Raw genomic sequence first — 19,577 nt, forward strand, 5'->3', positions numbered from 1 at the left:
CAGGCATAAAACGTATTTCTTTTTATAAGGGAGAAAGAAAAGGGGTGTGTTTCTAATGACTGGGGAAAAGCAACTCCGTCACCTTTATTGAAACATTTAGGATTAATGAAGACTATGACTATCTAGTTGCTGTAATAAAGAGGTTTTGTTTACATAATAACAAAGTTATATACATGAATTCCCATAATCAAGAAAATATGAATGGGAATTCCACCCGGCAAACACAGAGCGTTCGCCTAACTTTATAACGTATATTTCCCGTTTGGGAGCCAATTCCTAACGTTCCAGGAACGTTCTTTTTATGTTTTGTAACCATAAACTAATGTCCTCAGAGGGTTGCAGGCGTTTTTATTTATTTATTATTTATTTATTTATTTAGTATTTTTTTGTGGCAGCCTAATAAGAACTTATACAGCACGTTCTCTAATGGTTATTTTTAGGTTTTATTTTTATAACCATAAACTAACCACGTTGCAGGGAGGTTTTTGTGAGAGAACTTAAGAACTTAGACAGAACGTTATATATATATATATATATATATAAACATAAATATCGCCATAAACAGAGGATTGGTTATTAAAATAATGAATAATGAATGTTAGTTCCTTAGCAAATAATAATAATAATTATTATTATTATTTAACTTTTAAAAGTTATTGGTATGCAGTCGCAATGTATTGTTACTATTAGCAAATACAGTACGTAATCCACTGGCAAAGGAACTTACATTTTAATTAAATTTGATTATTTACTCCCCTAATTCAATGGCACCAGCTAATTTCAGACTTGATGTCAATTGAAACTTTTGATCAAGGCAGTATTTGGTATTAGTAGTTGTCAGTGTAAACATTTTTAGGCTGTTACAGCATATTGAGTGTTATAGCCTATGAATCTATAATTTCTAATAAACTTGTGTCTCTCAAAGGACTCTCTTATTTTAAACCGGCCAAAAAGACAATAAGACTTTGCCTGAAACCAGCTTGGATGTCCTGCAGTGGAGTATGGGGTCACAGGGTGTTACCCTGGGAGGATGTGCTACAGGATTCAGTAGAAGCAATGAAAAGGGGCCAATGTTTTTTGCTTTTAATTATTTGTGCATATTGTAGTTCTTTAAATATATTTTATATTAGATCTTTGCAAATAAAAAAAAATAAAAAAAATAAATAATAATAATAATAATAATAATATTTGAATAAAGGAATCAAAGGAATTGTTTGTTTGTATTATTCTTTTTGCTGGTGTTTGCCTGTTTATTTCACTTTTGAAATGTTTGTGATAAAATTATTTTATTTTAATTTATAGAAAATGCAATGATGTGATCAAAGATTTATACATATCTCGGTTATGTTTTCATGCAATAAAAAATGAAAAAGTCACTAAAAACTAAATGTTTTTCATTTTGGTTTGTTTTGAGCAGAGCCAGTATTTTTTCGTTCCGGTTCAGAAGTTCGAGTTGCGGTTCTAGCTTGTATGGCACCCTGCGCGAAACTCCCTTCAGCACCCACCCACTAACAAAAGTTGTTGACCGGGGGTGGTGGTGGTTGTGGTTGGAGATGAGATGGCTGGTGAACTTCAAGTGGGTGCTTCTTTCCACCCCGGGCAAGATGCCGCCTCCAGATTTAGGCAGGGGCGCCAGGGGCAGCCGCCCGGGGCGGCATCAGTATAATTTTAATTACAGATTTGCTTCTCAATCAGCATCAAATCTGTATTAATGCATCATATCTAACAATAATTCAGTGAAGACTTGGAAACAACTGAGAAAAGTATTTTTTTTTTTTTACCTCTAATAATGTTTTCCTTGTACCTAGATTAGCTGTGCATGTATATGTAGTAATTATACATAGTTGTTAAAAAGGTCTTCATTCACAGAATGCGACATCCACAACCGACAATTAGGCAAAGAAATGTGTGATGCAGCAGTTTCCTTCAGGATCAAAGCACATGTTTTATTTTTTCAGGCAACATGAAGTGGTGTACTTCCAAAAACTTACTGTGATAAACCGTTTGGGCCTTTAGTTTCATGAAAAAATTATCGGAACAAAATTAACTGGTTATTACCAGTTACCAGCATTTAAAAATAAAGTTTTCACTCCAGAACAATTGAAAATCACTTTGTTCCGGTTTTTGGTTATGTTCTGCTAAAAAATTTCATTTGTTTTCGGTTTTTGTTCCTTGAACCGTTTTTACTCCCTGGTCACACCAACCTTTTTGTCTTCTGTTGTTTGATTAAAGCAGTTTTTGTCAATAGTTCAATTCAATAGTTCAAAGAACCTAGTGGAAACACCTTTCATGAACAACATGTCCACATCCCACATGCAAAGGCTAATTTAATATAATAGTAATACTATAAACTGTTACATTTTTTTTTTTTTTTTTTAATTCTGCAAAATATTTGTTGGTGAAATGAAATCTGTCTGTTTTTGAAATGTCAACTCTGTATATTAATTTAAATTCAAACAGCTGCTTCCTTCATACACATGAATATACTCAATAATGAATAAGATTGGAGGGTCAAATAGCTCAGCTTCCTCTGCATTATTTAACTTGATCCCTGAGAGAGTGAGAGCTTATCATTAGATTATTGCTCTACAATGTAACCAGTATCTGTCTGATGTATGCATCTGTTTATGCTGGTATCTAAACATGTTTGTATGATCTTGTCAGGTCTCCAAGTTCTTAATAATGTAACAATAAATAAATATTAGACATAATTAAAGTTTTTTATTTATTTTTTATTACTTTGACAAAGATTCAATGTAACTTTGCTTTGTTGCCACTTTGACATGCAATATGAATGGGCATTGATATTATTTACTTGTGTGATTTTCTTATAAATGTTAACATTTTTAACTGAATGATCAGAAGACAGTGAGAAGAGCGAAGACACCGTATAGGAGAGCACAGGGGTAGGCCACAAGCAGCTGTTGCCCACTCATGTCAAGAGCGGAACTGAACATCTTAGAAGCTGAAAGACTGCACCAGCCAATCACGAACAAGGCCAACAACGTGCCTAGGAGTCCTCTGTATTTAAATAAACAACAAAGCCATGTGTTATTGAAATACAATGAAATTGAAATCATCTGCTGACTTTTTTTCAATGCAGCTGCCTAAACACTGAGGTATGGATACACAACAGTCAAACTGTTTCTGTAGGTGTCAATACTCACTGAAGGGAATAAACTACAGCAAAGGCAGAAAGTGCTACCATTGGCAGGAGACAGTATCCTAGCACACTTGCCACACATCCACAGGATATGCTGTAGCAACTCATCAGGTTCAACAGCATGTACATCCCAGCACATCCCAGGGCACTGGTGCCATACACATATCCAAAGTGTGCTTTCCCTGCCTGCAAAGAGAATACATGGACTAACACAGAATACAGGCACATGCACATATACAAATACACAGGTTTATGCTCTGGACATGTCACCGTCCAATACAAATCACTGTGTACCTAATGGTTTCACCATTTCACTTCTGGTGAAATGGTATTGCCCAAAGGTTCAAGGTGTAGTTTATACCATCAAAAGTGTGGCTCCCAGGGCAATGCAGAAGAGAATAGGGCCAGTGAGGTCTGTCTCATTCATAATACTACCATCAGCTGGCTTCAGTGGATTTAACACAGTCAGAGTCTTCTGCCAGATATGGTCAAAGTTAATGCCCAACTCTGGGGAAAAAAACACACAAACACTTACAGTTGTTTTTATTTGTTTGCTGATTTTGCAGATTCAATTATGTTCTGTAATGGTTAGACTATTACATTAAAAAAATTACTACGTATTCAATTATCTTTATCATAAATCTTTTTTTGTAAGAGTACCTTCTAAGAGTGGCGGTTCCTCCTCATATGAGTCTGTTTGCCCAGGTTGTGCTACAGGCTGGAACATTTGCCCAGTAGGTCCTTGAGTGGTATATTCATCTGGTGAGGGTGCAGCACTGTCACTGCCAACCAGACGGTGAACAATTACAACTCTACAACTGCACCAACATGACTCCACACAGAAACACATCACACATGAGCTGAAATTGTATAGGAAACATACTGTATGTATGCAATTGGTGCAGTTACACTTACACATCATGGTATTCTGGATGGACGTAGCCTGGATCATAGCCATATACCTCTTCTTGCTGGCCATCCATATAATACCCAGACTGATAGAAGTCTTGTTCAAAGTTTTGAAAGTCTCCCATGCTGCTTGATAAAATGAGGCATGTCACATAGGAATGCCCAAGTTGACACTGTAAGAACCAGTTCTGGAGGCAGGCAAGTGCTAGAATACAGTTCTCAGTTAGTGTAAAATACACTTTTGAACAAGTTCCTACCTTTGCATGTCCATTGAAGTCAACCTGGGTTTGATTAGAAGAACTTGATTTGTTTGTAATGGGGGTTTACTTGGTCACTGAGCAGCTGTTTGTTGTGTGTATATGAGATATTAATAGTCTTCTATATTTACTTGAGGGACATTAGAAGCACTGTGACTCTGCTGGGAGGTAATCTTGTAAAGCCATCCTTATGATCTACAGATCTGAGCACTCATGCACTGACTGCTGGCATGCTGACCATTCTTATTGTTCAGTACATTTGCACAACTTATATCGTAGATTATCTGTGCAAGAGAGGTGATTCTTTTAACATGATTATAGAAAAAAATATTTCTTATTTGCTAATACAAAATGAGCTTAAATTGAAATTATCGTAAAAAAAATAAAAAATAAAATAATAATAATAATATAATAATAATAATTATTATATATATAAACAATATATAATATTTTTATTTAGAAAACCAAGCCTATTTTTAGGCCATTACATTTTTTATATTATTAATAATAATAAACAATAAATAATATTTTTGATTTAGAAAACAAAGCCTAATTTTAGGGTCATTACATTTTTTTTATATAGTGACATTATTTTCATTATATTTATGCACATTTTATTCCCCCCTAATTCTCAGAAAAAAGACAGAAATTAAATTATTATTACCGCAATGTGAAAATAATTATATAATTTATTTAAACTGTATAGTATCATAGTACTCCCTTGTAATTCAGTAAAACAAGAACTGTAATGAGAATCATCCTTGAAAACAATGGGAATTGTAAAAGTAAAACATCCAGGCACATTGTTAATGAGAATTGGGGAGTAAAATGTGCATAAGTGTCCTGAAAATATCACTATGCAAAAATCTTAATGGTCTTAAATGAAGGCTTCATTTTCTTTATGCAAAATACAATTTTTATTATTTTACTTATTTATTTTGATGTATTGATTTGGGGTGTAGGACATTTTCTTGACAGGTTTTGTCGGAATCACCCAGTTAGTTTACATTATTACAATTTCAACACACTTCTTCCCACTAAAATGTTAAATTTTAGCTCATTTTAGCCCACTAAAAGGTAATGAGCTAAACTCTGCATTCAACAATTAAAGGAATATTCCGGGTTAAATGCAACTGTGGCATGCTGTCTATTACTGCAAAAATCATTTTGACTCACATTATTTTTCAACAATGCTGTTAATATTTTCAATTACAAAACAACTTCTGTATGTAACTGTGTAGGTTGGCATATATTATTCTGCTGTTACATAATAATTACAGTGTATTCAGTAAAAGGCTCATCTCAATAGCCCCAAACTGAATCAGGTGTCACATAAAATCAGCAATATAAAACTGATTGGTGTACACAAACTTTGGCCATGTTAAATACATTTTCTGTTATATTAAATCATATACAAATTTAAATCGGTCTGTTAAGAAAAACATTTTCAGTTGGTTTCCATATGAATACTGTCTCTACTTGAGTTAAGTGAGCAACCTACTTTATCCAACTTCCCTTACGTGTAATCGATGAAAGTGCTTCAATGTTAGTATAACAGTGTTGGTATACAGGCATTGCTACACGTTCTAATAAAAACAAGTTAATTTTTCATACTTTTTAAGCTGTGGTATTGATAGTCTGTGACCCTGTGATAAGAATACATCCTGGTATTCTAACAAAACTATATATTAACAATTTACAGTACATGCAAATCCAACTTTATGTAGCTACATACAGACCATTTCAAGGATGTAAACAATATCAAAGGAACTAGAACACTACTGGCCTTGGAGCACTTCCGGTATCATACAGATCCTTTAAATAAGGCTCTGAGTTAACATATTTTCTCAAAGAACATCAGATGTTCTTTTCTAGAGATCTCAGGAGATCAGCATTTACAGAAATACTCAAACCAGCCCGTCTGGCACCAACAATTATCCATGCGATTATCTAATCAGCCAACCGTGTGGCAGCATTGCAGTGCATAAAATCATGCAGATACAGGTCAGGAGCTTCAGTTATTGTTCACATCAACCATCAGAATGGGGAAAAAATTTGATCTCAGTGATTTAGACCATGACATGATTGTTGGTGCCAGATGGGCTGTTTTTTTTTTTTTGTTTTTTTTTTGAGCTGGGTATTTCTTTAACTGCCGATCTCCTGGGATTTTCACACACAATAGTATCTAGAATTTACTCCGAATGGTGCCAAAAACAAAAAACATCCAGTGAGCGGCAGTTCTGTGGACGAAAATGTCTTGTTGATGAGAGAGGTCAACAGAGAATGGCCAGACTGGTTTGAACTGACAAAGTCTACGATAACTCAGATAACCGCTCTGTACAATTGTGGTGAGAAGAATATCATCTCAGAATGCTATTCTGAGATGCGGGTTGGCGCTGTTTTGGCAGCACGAGGGGGACCTACACAATATTAGGCAGGTGGTTTTAATGTTGTGGCTGATCGGTGTAATCAATAAAGCTGTTCAATGAAGCTGTCTGCGTGACCTGCAGGCATGGAAAGGATTTCTTTTTTTGTGTTCCTAATTCCATCTGTTAAATGACTAAATGTAATAGTAAGTTACTTATGCAGCTTCATTCATTATAATGGGAGCGATCTATAGTCACTTTTAGAGCTCTACCTATCAAACTTACAATTAGTTGGTATAAATGTTGTTCACCTACCAGAGATAAGATGTGTGCTACAGTTGTTAAAGGAACATTCCGGGTTCAGTACAAGTTAAGATCAATCGACAGCATTTGCAGCATCATGTTTATTACCACATAAATTAATGTAAACTAGTTCCTCCTTTTCTTAAAAAAAAAAAAAAAAGAAGCAAAAATCAAGGTTACAGTGAGGCACTGTCACAAAGTGAATGAGGACAATGAAAGCAAATGCTGCCAATTTCTGATGGTTTAAACACAGAAATATGAAACTTATAATTTTATAAAAGCACTTGCATTAATTCTTCTGTTAAAACTTGTGTATTTTTTGAGCTGTAAATTTGTTTAAATTGCCATTTTTACAGTTGTTTTAGGATTTTAGGCTTTGTTGACATTACATCATCATGGAAACGAAGTTGTAAAATTGGCAATAACTTTATACAGAAAATGTTAGTAAGTGATTTTATCACACTAAAATCATGTTTACATGCATATTCTTTATGTCTTGGGGCTACACTTCTGAAACAGTGAGTATTGTAATGTTTAAAGACTGGCCACATTCACTTCCATAGTAAGTGCCTCACTGTAACCCAGATTTTTGCTTTTTTTAAAGAAAATGAGGGACAAGTCGAAATTAATTTTTGTGGTAATCAATATAATGCCACAAATGCTGTCGATTGAGCTTAAAGGGTTAGTTCACCCAAAAATGAAAATTCTCTCATCATCTACTCACCCTCATGCCATCCCAGAAGTGTGTGACTTTCTTTCTTCTGCAGAACACAAATTATGAATTTTGGAAGAATATTTCAGCTCTGTAGGTCAGTACAATGCAAGTGAATGATGCTCCAAAAATCACATAAAGGAATCATAAAAGTAATCCATATTACTCCAGTGTTTTAATCCATATTTTTAGAAGTGATATGATAGGTGTGGGTGAGAAACAGATCAATATTTATGTCCTTCTTTTGCTAGATATTCTTCTCCCTGCCCAGTAGGGGGTGATATGCATGAAGAATGTGAATCACCAAAAACACAAGAGGAAGAATGTAAAAGTGATCTGTTTCTCACACACACACCTATCACATCGCTTCTGAAGACATTGATTTAATCACTGGAGTCATATGGATAGCTTTTATTCTGATTTATGTGATTTTTGGAGCTTCAAAATGTTGGCGCCCATTCACTTGTAATGTATGGACCAAAAGAGCTGAAATATTCTTCTAAAAATCTTCATTTGAGTTCAGCAGAAGAAAGAAAGTCATACACATCTGGGATGACATGAGGATGAGTAAATGATGAGAGAATTTTCATTTTGGGTGAACTATCCCTTTAACTTGTATTGAACCAGGAACATTCCTTTAATATTGCATGTAAATAGCAGTCTATCTTCACTTCAGCGGTTCATGCGTCCATTTGCGGTTGCTCTTTCAAAGATCTAAACACTTTAATTTCCGTTAGTTCCAGGCATCCAGGGAGCATCCAGCCACAAAAACCACATGGTCCACATTTTAATAATGGCATTTTATGACAATCGTGTTAATATAAGTAACGTTAATTGTGTTAATGAGTAAGACAACTAGTAGGAACTGTTCATGGAACAAAGATTTCACTTCATTAAACTGACGAATAGCCCTTGAAATGGTCTATACATCAATAAAGTAGGACAGATCCTTTGAATGCAAAAAACTTGTAATATTTTCATCTGGGAGATTTTGAGGTTCTTTTGAGATACTGTGATGAGGTCAGGTGATCTACAAGTCTGGCAGAGCACTGAAGTTAGTACTGGAGCTCATATTGGAAACTGGTGCCTGGGTTAAAAAGGTTGCATAAGATTCCTCGTCTGCATTCCTGTGTAGAGTACAGAAAGATCAATGCATTATGCAATTACATGCGATGAAGCAGAACAAAAAGACCCCCCTGGTTTAGTAACCTTTATTGTTAGCAGAAAACCAAACATACTGAATCTGTTGGCATGTTAATGTCTCACCCTGGATCGCTGCTACACTGGTTCCCTTCAGACTCTGTCAAAGCTAGAGCATGTGTTGGTTTCCTTAAAGGGATGTAGAAAACACAGAGATGCCAGAGAAATGTATACATCTGCTGCACCTTTGAGTGAGTGCTACCAGTAAGCTGAGAAGTCTAAATGATATTGGGAGGAAGACTTTTTTTGGTTGTTGACACTACAGGCAGCATGAATGCATAGCAACTTCTACAGTAAATTGTTTGTCATCCAAAATACAATTTAGTATCTACTAGAAGATGCTTACTTGGATTTCAGGTCATTCATTTTAGCAAAGAGCAGTCTGAGCACTCTCTCTCTTTGCTCCCAGACCATCTCTAATATTTTCACTTTGGGATTCTTCAGATTGCTGATGAAAGAACACGACGTTGTTACTGCAAGGATTTTTCAGGTAGTAAATAACTAATACAATGTTTTCTAACGAAACACAAACTGGGCATAAAGACCCATACCTTTTCTCAGCCTCCTCCATTCCTGTAGAAATGCTGTTGGTACTGTGGGGAGTTTTTTTGAAAGTTCGAATGTGAGCGTACTCCCTTTTACCTAACAGAACCTCATTCATCCTCCTGCTACGATTTACCTCTGCTTCCTGTCTGCAAACACAGTATCATCTAAATGGTTCACTGTTAAAAATAGTGCATGTAGCTTAACTCAAACTCTTGCTTGTTAAAGGAACAGTTCACCTAAAAATGTAAATTCTGTCATCGTTTACTCATTTTCTCATGTTCCAAACATGTATGACTTTCTCCGTAACACAAAAGGAGATATCAGGCAAAATATTATTCTCGGTCACCATTCACTTCTTATTTGCATCTTTTTCATACAATGACAGTGAATGGTGACTGAGGCTGTCAGTCCCTAAGATTCTGCTCAAAATCTCCTTGACAGACAGTCATATGCATTTGGAACAACAACATAAGGGTGAGTAAATGATGACAATATTTTCATTTTTGGGTGAACTAACTAGCTATTTATCTCTAAAATCAAATATGAAGTTAACCTGTGCTGTTGTCTTTCCATTAGAATCTCCTGTTTCACTTGGTTCAGAGCCTCGTGGAAGAGGATCTCCATGTCTGTGCGCTGCTCCACTACGCTGCGTGCTAGTCTTTTCACTCGGCTCAGCTCCCTCTCCCTTATGCTCAGGAGCTTCTGGAGTTTGTCCAGCTCTACACTGCTGGCCTGAGTTCTGACCACAGCAAGCTGCTTGATGTCAGCCTTCTTCCATTCAAACTCTGCCACCATGCTGGCCAGGGCCTGCTCCAGGGTGGATACCTTGGTCTTGAGATCCGAAATTGTGCTCCGTTGGGTCATAATCTGAGATACTGTGTCATTCATAATCAGCTGACTCCTCTCCTGAGGGGGCAATGAAACTGTGGGTTCCACTTAAATTGTTCATTTCCAGTGGTTGCTGTTCTATAGGCAAACTACGTAGTTTTCATTGTCTATTAGTTGTACACTATCAGGCAAAAGTTTGGACACACTTACTCATTGTAAAGTTATCTAAACTATGAAATAACACACATTGAAGTATGGGTATTTTGTAGTGAACAAAAATGGAAACAAATTAAAACCCTTTGTCTAGACTATAACTCTACACACTCTTTCAACCAACTTCATGTGGTGCCACCAAGGGTGCTTTATAAACAGTATGGAGCCTTTTCACACTTCCAGGCTTTGGAACGCAGAAGTAAAGGAATGCAGGGTAAACCTTGATAGCTGTGAATGGGAGTGAATGGTAGACCACGGCAAATATAATTTTTGCTTATCCATTTGCTCCAACATCAAAAGAAAAACGGCACTATTACATTGCCACAACTTTTCAAATGAAGAAAAAAATAGAGAGTGGTGGATTATGATAGTCAGAAGTAAATTTTCTGTCACTCTCTCAGCAGCTGCATTAGAAGCCTCATCGCATCTGTGGTAACTCATTTTTCAAAACTACTTCCAGGGTAATATAATACAAAGTACAATGTTACAGTGCTGTGAAAAAGTATTTGCCCCGTTCCTGATTTGTTTCCCTATTTTGGTGTATTTTTCATACTAAATTGTTAATACAGTTTTCAAATATATATATATTTTTTATTGAAGCAAAAAAGTTATCCAACACCTATATCACCCATGTGAAAAAGTAACTGCCACCTTAAACTTAATAGCTGGTTGTGCCACCTTTAGCAGCAACAACAGCAACCAAACGCTTCCGATAACTTCCAAGATCAGATTTTCACAATGCTGTGGTGGAATTCTGGCCCACTCTTCTTTGCAGAACTACTTTAGTTCAGCCACATTGAAGGGTTTTCGAGGATGAACTGCTCGTTTAAGGTCCTGCCACAGCATCTCAATCGGTTCAAGTCAGGACTTTGACAAGGCCACTTCAGAACTTTAATTATGATTCTTTTGAGCCACTCAGAGGTGGACTTACTCCTATGCTTTGGATCCTTGTCTTGCTAACATTATCCAGTTGCACTTGAGCTTCAACTCATGGACTGATGACCAGATGTTCTCCTTTAGGATTTCTGTTAGAGAGCAGAATTCATGTTTCCCTCAATTATTGCAAGTCACCCTGGTCCTGAAGCAGCAAAGCATCCCCACGGCATCACACTGCCACCACCATGCTTGACCGTAGGTGTGATGTTCTTTTTGTGGAATTCTGTGTTTGATTTACACCAGATGTAACGGGACCCCTGTCTTCCAAACAGTTCCACTTTTGACTCATCAGTCCACAGAACATTCTCCCAAAAGGTCTGAGGAACATCAAGGTGTGTTTTGGCAAAATTCAGACGAGCCTTAATGTCTTTCTGGGTTTTCGCCTCGTCACTCTTCCATGGATGGCATTTTTGGCCAGTGTCTTTGTGATAGTGGAGCCATGAACAGTGACCTTCTTTGATGTGAGAGAGGCCTGCAGTTTCTTGGATGTTGTCCTTGGCTTTTTTGTGACTTCCTGGATGAGTTATCGCTGTGCTCTTGGAGGTATTTTGGAAGGTCGGCTATCTCCATTTGGAGATAATGGCTCTCACTGTGGTTCTTTGGAGTCCCAGAACCTTTGAAATAGCTTTGTAACTCTTCCCAGGCTGATGTATTTCAATCACCTTTTACCTCATCATTTCTGGAATTTCTTTTGACCTTGGCATAGTGTGCTACTGGGTGAGACCTTTTAGCCAACTTCATGCTGCTGAAAAAGTTCTATTTAGGTGCTGATTTGATTGAAAAGGGCTGGCAGTAATCAGGCCTGGGTGTGCCTAGTCCAGCTGAACCCCATTATGAATGCAGTTTCATAGATTTGGGGATTTAGTAACTAAGGGGGCAAATAATTTTGGTTGGTATTGGATAACTTTTTTGCTTCAATAAATAACATTATCATTTCAAATCAAATCAAATCAAATCACTTTATTGTCACACAGCCATATACACAAGTGCCATGGTGTGTGAAATTCTTTGGTGCAGTTCCGATCAACATAGCAGTCATGACAGTGATGAGACAGTACCAATTTACAGTAACATCAAATTAACACAGCACAATTTAAACATCTGATATACACATAATTACACTCAACAATATGCAAATAATAACATACACTGTACAGTATACAATACGCACTATATAGATACAGATTCAATAAAAATAAAAAATAAAAATATATAAACAAGTATATATAGTATATATAGAATGTACAGTATTGTACTGTATTGACATTCAGGCTGTTGGCTGATAGTCAGTTGTTAAGAGAGAATATAATATAATAATAATATAATTTATGACAGTCCGGTGTGAGATATAAGAGTAAGGGTAATAAAGTGCAGTGCTGATGTATTTTGATTGTGGGAGATCAAGAGTTCAGAAGTCTGATTGCTTGGGGGAAGAAGCTGTCATGGAGTCGGCTGGTGCAGGTCCTGATGCTGCGATACCGCCTGCCTGATGGTAGCAGTGAGAACAGCCCATGGCTCGGGTGGACGGAGTCTCTGATGATCCTCCGAGCTTTTTTCACACACCGCCTTGTATATATTTCCTGGAGGGAGGGAAGCTCACCTCCGATGATGTGTCTGGCAGTTCGCACCACCCTTTGCAGTGCTTTGCGGTTGTGGGCGGTGCTATTGCTGTACCAGGCGGAGATGCAGCCAGTCAGGATGCTCTCTACAGTGCAGGTGTAGAACCGTGTGAGGATGTGGCGGTTCATTCCAAACTTCCTCAGCCGTCTCAGGAAGAAGAGGCACTGATGAGCCTTCTTCACAATGACTTCAGTGTGGACGGACCATGTGAGTTCCTCAGTGATGTGGACACAGAGGAACTTGAAGCTGCTGACTCTCTCCACCGGTGCTCCATTGATGGTGATGGGGCTGTGTTCTCTGTCTTTTCTTCTGAAGTCCACCACAAGCTCCTTTGTCTTACTGACGTTGAGGGAGAGGTTGTGCTCCTGACACCAGTGTGTCAGGGTGTGCACCTCTTCTCTGTAGGCTGTTTCATCATTGTCAGTGATCAGACCTACCACCGTCGTGTCATCAGCAAACTTAATGATGGCATTGGAGCTATGTGTTGCCACACAGTCATGTGTGTACAAGGAATACAGTAGTGGGCTGAGAACACAGCCCTGCGGGGCTCCAGTGTTGAGGGTCAGTGATGAGGAGATGTTGCTGCCTATTCTAACCACCTGGCGTCTGCTTGACAGGTAGTCCAGGATCCAGCTGCACAGCGAGCTGTTTAAGCCCAGAGCCCGGAGTTTCTCATCTAGCTTGGAGGGCACTATGGTGTTGAATGCTGAGCTGTAGTCTACAAACAGCATTCTCACATAAGTGTTCTTTTTTTCCAGGTGGGAGAGAGCAGTGTGTATTGTAGATGCAATGGCATCATCAGTGGAGCAGTTGTTGTGGTAAGCAAACTGCAGCGGGTCAAGAGAGAGAGGCAGCACAGAGCAGATGTAATCTCTGATTAGTCTCTCAAAGCATTTGCTGATGATGGGGGTCAGAGCAACAGGACGCCAGTCATTTAAGCAAGTGATTTTTGATTGTTTTGGAACAGGCACAATGGTGGATGTTTCAAAGCATGTGGGGACTACAGACAAAGAGAGGGAAAGGTTGAAAATGTCCGTAAAAACACCAGCCAGCTGGTTCGCGCACGCTCTGATGACGTGGCCCGGAATGCCGTCTGGGCCCGCGGCTTTGCGGATATTCACCCGTCGGAAGGATCGGGTTACATCTGCTACAGAGATGGAGAGTGAACTAACCTCTGTAGCTTCAGCCGCGAGAGCTCTCTCCGCAAGGGCGGTGTTATTTCCCTTGAAACGAGCATAAATCGGTGTTCATGGCGGAGTTTTTATTCCCTTTAAAGTCCGTGATGATGTTAATTCCCTGCCACATGCTTCTAGAGTTGGTGGTGTTAAACTGTCCTTCAATCTTGCTCCTGTACTGGCGTTTTGCGGTTCTGATTTCTGTTTTTCGGAGGGCATAACTGGCTTGTTTATGCTCCTCCGCGTTCCCGGAATTAAAAGCGGAGGTCCGCGCATTAAGTGCCGCGCGAACATCGTTATTTATCCATGGTTTTTGATTCAGATAGATCCGTACTGTTCTGGTCGGAACCACGTCCTCTACGCACGTTCTGATGAAACACATTACGCTATCAGCGTAAAGCTCGATGTCGTCATCAGAGGCGGACTGGAACATCTCCCAGTCAGTGTGATCAAAACAGTCTTGTAGCGTAGAGTCTGATTGGTCCGACCAGCACTGGATCGTTCTGAGGGTGGATGCTTCCTGTTTCAGTTTCTGCCTGTAAGCGGGCAGAAGCAGAATGGAAGAGTGGTCCGATTTGCCAAATGGTGGGCGGGGGAGGGATTTGTAGCCATCCCGGAAGGGAGAGTAGCAATGGTCCAAAACCCGGTCCCCTCGTGTGTTGAAACTAATGTGCTGATGGTATTTTGGTGCGACTGATTTTAAACTGGCTTTATTAAAGTCCCCAGTCACAATGAACGTGGCCTCAGGGTGCGCGGTTTCCTGTTCACTTATACTCCCATACAGTTCCTTGAGTGCCCGGTCTGTGTCGGCTTGTGGCGGGATGTACACAGCTGTGATAATGACCGCTGTGAATTCCCTTGGTAGCCAGAATGGTTGACACAGAAGCATGAGAAATTCCAGATCAGGAGAGCAGAAAGACTTGATAGAATGTACGTTCCTCTGATCACACCAGGATTTGTTGATCATAAAACATACACCACCTCCTCTACTTTTACCCGAGAGGTCTTTCGCTCTGTCCGCTCGGTGCACGGAGAACCCCGCAGGTTCAATGGCTGAGTCTGGAATCTCCGCAGACATCCAAGTTTCCGTAAGGCAGATAATGCAGCAGTCCCTCGTATCTCGTTGGAAAGAGATCCACGCTTTCAGCTCGCAGAGCTTGTTATCCAGAGACTGAACATTTGCCAGTAGAATAGTGGGTAGCAGGGGTCGATTTGCGCGGCGTCTTACTCTGATGAGAATGCCGGCTCTGTTTGCCCTTTTCCTATTGCATTTCCGCGGCCGTGCTGCCCAGACAAAGGGCTCCGCTGCCGTGTTTGTAAACAGCGGGTCGGCATTGAGAAATTTGAAGTCCGGTTTACGGTGTGAAATTGCTGAACCAATGTCCAAAAGTGTTTGTCTGTCGTAGACAATAAGGCAGACAACATCCAAGACAAAAAACAGAACAAACAAAACACTTCTATGTTGTGTCGGAGCTCGCAACGCAGCAGCCATACTCGGCGCCATCTTGAGCAATTTCAAAACTGTATTTGTGTTTACTCAGATTGCCTTTGTTTTATGTTAGATTTTGACTGAAGTTTGAAACAATTTAGTATGAGACATTCACAAAAACAGAAGAAATCAAATTTAAACCAATTTTAAAAATGTTTGATGGATTTACACCGATAAATAAGGCGGAAAGGGATGACAGGTCTATGAAAAGGGTCCATTGAAGCTGGGCACTTGTATCAATCTGGTCCATCTCATCAATTGAAAAAGTAATACAAATAATAAATAATAAAATAAATTATAATAAATAAATTAAAATAAATTCACACATAGGCACCATTTATATTTGTCTACAAATTTACTTCAAGCATTTAAGCGAAAGTCTTTAAATCGAAAGGTTTCAAAGATCATAAGAAGCATAAAATCAGTAAAGCGTGTCCAAACTATACTGCTGTGCAAAGGCAAAACGCAGTAACTACACATTAAGTCAATGCTAAGTTAAGACTGAAATTTCATAGTCTCATAGTCTATGATCTGTCCTGTGACAGAGGTTTTGCTCAACTATACTAAGATTCAGAGAAAACAGAGTATGAAAAATAAAATAAAATCAATCAAAATTCAATCAAAAACTTAAAAATATATTTTCATAAATTTTAGTGTTGGCATAGTTTCTGCATTTTGTCTTTGTAGAGCAGTTATGACTGGTAGTTTATATGTAGTGAACTGCTATAAGTTGCACAACTGTTTTATGATGGTAACTATGGGGTGTTGTGTTGTCACCTCATGCAGAGTAAGGGTGTCGTTTTCCACGGCCAGCACTGCATTTCTCTTCCGCAGATCCTCAACCTCTTTGATGTGGTAACCCAATGCCTTATTTAAACGTACATTCTCCTTGAACACCGAGCGAGAAGCATTATCCAGATGTCTGATGGGGCCAAGGCAGAAGATGTCATCTCAATTACCACATGTAAATATATCTCACAAACAGTTCCAATGGCATCAGGTAGAAGGGTAAAGTGCTGTTAGGATGCAGGGAGAGCAGGGAGAGATGGAGAAGATACTTACACAATTGCTTCATTGTGGGCTCTCTCTGCAAGCACAGCAATCTTTTGTTCAGCTTCTTTCTCAAGGTGAACCTAAATACAAAATATATAGGGAGAGGGAGACAGAGAGAGTCATTAAGGATGACAGATATACTGTATATTGTTACGCCATGTGTTTTTCCTCTTTATACTGTATATAAGTAGTTCTAAAACTATTGTTTACTAAATGAAATAAACTTTTGATTTATTAAAGGGATAGTTCACCCATAAATTAAAATTCTCATCATTAACTCATGCCATCCCATATGTGAATGACTTACTTTCTTCTGCAGAACACAAACAAAGATTTTTAAAATAATATTTCAGCTCTGTTGGTCCTCACAACACAGGTGAATGGTGACCAGAACTCAGAAGGTCCAAAAAAGACATTAAGGCAGCATAAAATTAATCCATATAACTCCAGTGTTTAAATCCATATCTTCAGAAGTGATATGATATGATATGATAGTTGTGTGGGTGAGAAACAGATCAATATTTAATATTTAATATAATATATCAATATATAAGTGGCTGAATGTGAAAGTGAAAGTGTAGATTTACATTTAAAGAAGGACTTAAATATTGATCTGTTTCTCACCCACACCTTTTATATCGCTTCAGAAGAAATTTATTTTTTACAACCGGAGTCAAATGGATTACTTTTAGAATGCCTTTTGGGCCTTCAAAGTTCTGGTCACCTTTCACCTGCATTGTGAGGACCGACAGAGCAGAAATGTTCTTTTAAAAATCTTTGTGTTCTGCAGAAGAAAGAAAGTCATACACATCTGGGATGGCATGAGGGTGAGTAAATTATAAGATTGTAAATTATTTCATTTGTGGGTGAACTTTACCTTTAAAAGGGCAAATCTAAAACTATTTTAAACAGCACTGTGTTAATTAATTTATTATTATTATGCATGCAGCTTATACAGTCTCATGTTAAATAAGAGACTACATGGAATATAATGTACTGTACTTTTAAACATTCATTTGTCAATCCGCAGGACCATTTAAAATGAACAAGTGAATGCGAAACGGTGATTAAAATTGTGCTATTCTAAAATAGTGACCAGTTACAGGACCTAAAATATACACTTTCCCTTATAATTCATATACATTTAAGCCTAAAATCTTGATATTCATAACAAAAAGTCCATGGACTCGTTATGCATCAACTACCCTTATACCTTCTCATTGAAGAACTTTTGCTCCATTCTTGCAAGCATTTTCTTATGTTCCAGGTCTGCATTGTCCATAGTTTCTTTCATCTGTACAATACAATGGTGACATTATAATAGACTTAAAGCTTTATTGTAACAGTTCTACATAACTGACTACATGAAATCAATAAATTGTATTTTACGTTTTTAAGTTCTTGCTCCATTTGGGGCTTCTTCTTATGGAACTCACTGATGATCTTAAGATCCTCTTCAATCATGCTGAACTCGCTAGATTTCTTCTTAAACGTCTTCTCTAGCTCACCCATCTTCAGCGTATACTCAGTGATCTGTAATGACCAATCAGTGAAAAAGATTACAAGGGTGACTAGTCAGCTCCTTTTCACAATTGAAAGAATTATTCTTGACATCTTTGTGCATGCAACACAACATTTTGAAAGGGATAGTTCACCCAAAAATGAAAATGCTCTCATCATTTACTCCCCCTCATGCCATCCCAGATGTGCTGTATGACTTTCTTTCTTTAGCAGAACACAAATGAAGATTTTAGTAGAATTTCTCAGCTCTGTTGGTCCATTCAATGGAAGTAAATGGGTACCACATTTTTGAAGCTCCAAAAATCACATAAAGTAAGCATAAAAGTAATCAAAATGACTCCAGTGGTTAAACCCTCATCTTCAGAAGCAATATGATAGGAGTGGGTGAGAAACAGAACAATATTTAAGTCCTTTTTTGCTATTAATCTCCACTTTCACTTTCACATTCTTCTACTTCTGTTTTTGGCAATTTGCATTCTTCGAGCATATCGCCACTTACTGGGCAGGCAGTAGAATTTATAGTAAAAAAAGGACTTTTTTTTTTTTTTTGTGATTCAAATGTGACATACCTTCTGCATCAGCTGTATCTCTAATAAACCTCTTGTTTATGATGAGAACATATTCCTGCTTTCCCACACAAGGAACAAACTGGAAACACAGAGGCATTACTCACCAAATTCTCTTTTTCTTGAGAGGCCCTTGTTTTCTCAAGCTGTAATTGTTGTTCCAATGCAGCAATCTGCGAAGATAATACATTAACAGTATATAAGAATATGATTACAAACAAATGCTACTATACATTGACCCTCTGTGTTAAAATACCTTCTCCTCATTTTCCAGGTCTTTTCCCCTTAGAACAGCAATGACATTAATGGTGTGCTTCTCGGTGTTGTGCTGTAGATCTGTGAGCTGCTCGTTGGTTTTGGTCAGTCTTCGAGCTGCTTCATGATACTCAATGCGTGAAGTCTCGGTCATATCATACCTGGCCTCCCACAGAGCCGCGTTGGCTTTCGCCCTCTCAATGTCGGACTCTGTATCCCGTTTGGACTCTTGCTTGCCATCTTTCTTTCCTTTTCTGTATGGAAAACCAATAAAAAATACGAAAGCTTTTCGCTATTTCGCAAGAACATACATTATATACACAATACACTTCAAATAATTTAATTATCAACAGTTTTTTTTTTCACAAACAAATGTAAGTATATATTATTATCAATAGGCAGAGCAATAGATGTTTTTACTCACCCCTTTCCCTTCTTTGGCTTTTTCCCTTTTTTAATCGGCAT

The 19,577-nt window shown here is 38.1% G+C and overlaps 2 protein-coding genes across 2 annotated transcripts; both read right to left on the reverse strand.

Moving 5' to 3' along the window:
• Nucleotides 1-2,750: 2,750 nt before the first annotated feature.
• zgc:123321 (Protein YIPF5-like) lies at nucleotides 2,751-4,506 on the reverse strand. Its single transcript, XM_051651847.1, has 6 exons — nucleotides 4,330-4,506; nucleotides 4,079-4,198; nucleotides 3,824-3,945; nucleotides 3,525-3,670; nucleotides 3,168-3,349; nucleotides 2,751-3,021 (listed from the first exon to the last, which is right to left on the reverse strand). The coding sequence occupies exons 1-6, from the start codon at nucleotides 4,341-4,343 to the stop codon at nucleotides 2,859-2,861; spliced, it is 747 nt and encodes a 248-aa protein (XP_051507807.1). The 5' UTR covers nucleotides 4,344-4,506; the 3' UTR covers nucleotides 2,751-2,858.
• Nucleotides 4,507-8,730: 4,224 nt separating this feature from the next.
• On the reverse strand, nucleotides 8,731-19,577 carry bbof1 (basal body orientation factor 1). The gene is made up of 12 exons (XM_051651937.1): nucleotides 19,537-19,577; nucleotides 19,114-19,366; nucleotides 18,965-19,030; nucleotides 18,160-18,303; nucleotides 17,984-18,064; nucleotides 16,780-16,850; nucleotides 16,495-16,639; nucleotides 10,010-10,362; nucleotides 9,462-9,602; nucleotides 9,257-9,358; nucleotides 8,977-9,039; nucleotides 8,731-8,837 (listed from the first exon to the last, which is right to left on the reverse strand). The coding sequence occupies exons 1-12, from the start codon at nucleotides 19,575-19,577 to the stop codon at nucleotides 8,741-8,743; spliced, it is 1,557 nt and encodes a 518-aa protein (XP_051507897.1). The 3' UTR covers nucleotides 8,731-8,740.

This window comes from Myxocyprinus asiaticus, chromosome 23 (assembly GCF_019703515.2).
Source record: "Myxocyprinus asiaticus isolate MX2 ecotype Aquarium Trade chromosome 23, UBuf_Myxa_2, whole genome shotgun sequence".
Classification (NCBI taxonomy): Eukaryota; Metazoa; Chordata; class Actinopteri; order Cypriniformes; family Catostomidae; genus Myxocyprinus; species Myxocyprinus asiaticus.

What these genes read in the sequence shown, in the direction of transcription:
- zgc:123321 (XM_051651847.1), bottom strand. An exon ending in GGAACCGCCACTCTTAGAAG is followed by an intron (nt 3,671 to 3,823) that starts GTACTCTTACAA and finishes TTTTTTCCCCAG; the next exon opens with AGTTGGGCATTAACTTTGAC. An exon ending in GCTGTAGTTTATTCCCTTCA is followed by an intron (nt 3,022 to 3,167) that starts GTGAGTATTGAC and finishes ATTTAAATACAG; the next exon opens with AGGACTCCTAGGCACGTTGT.
- bbof1 (XM_051651937.1), bottom strand. Translation starts at nt 19,577, where the DNA reads ATGCCGATTAAAAAAGGGAAAAAGCCAAAGAAGGGAAAGGG. An exon ending in AAAAGTTCTTCAATGAGAAG is followed by an intron (nt 16,851 to 17,983) that starts GTATAAGGGTAG and finishes TTTTGTATTTAG; the next exon opens with GTTCACCTTGAGAAAGAAGC. An exon ending in ATGGAGGAGGCTGAGAAAAG is followed by an intron (nt 9,359 to 9,461) that starts GTATGGGTCTTT and finishes TTCTTTCATCAG; the next exon opens with CAATCTGAAGAATCCCAAAG.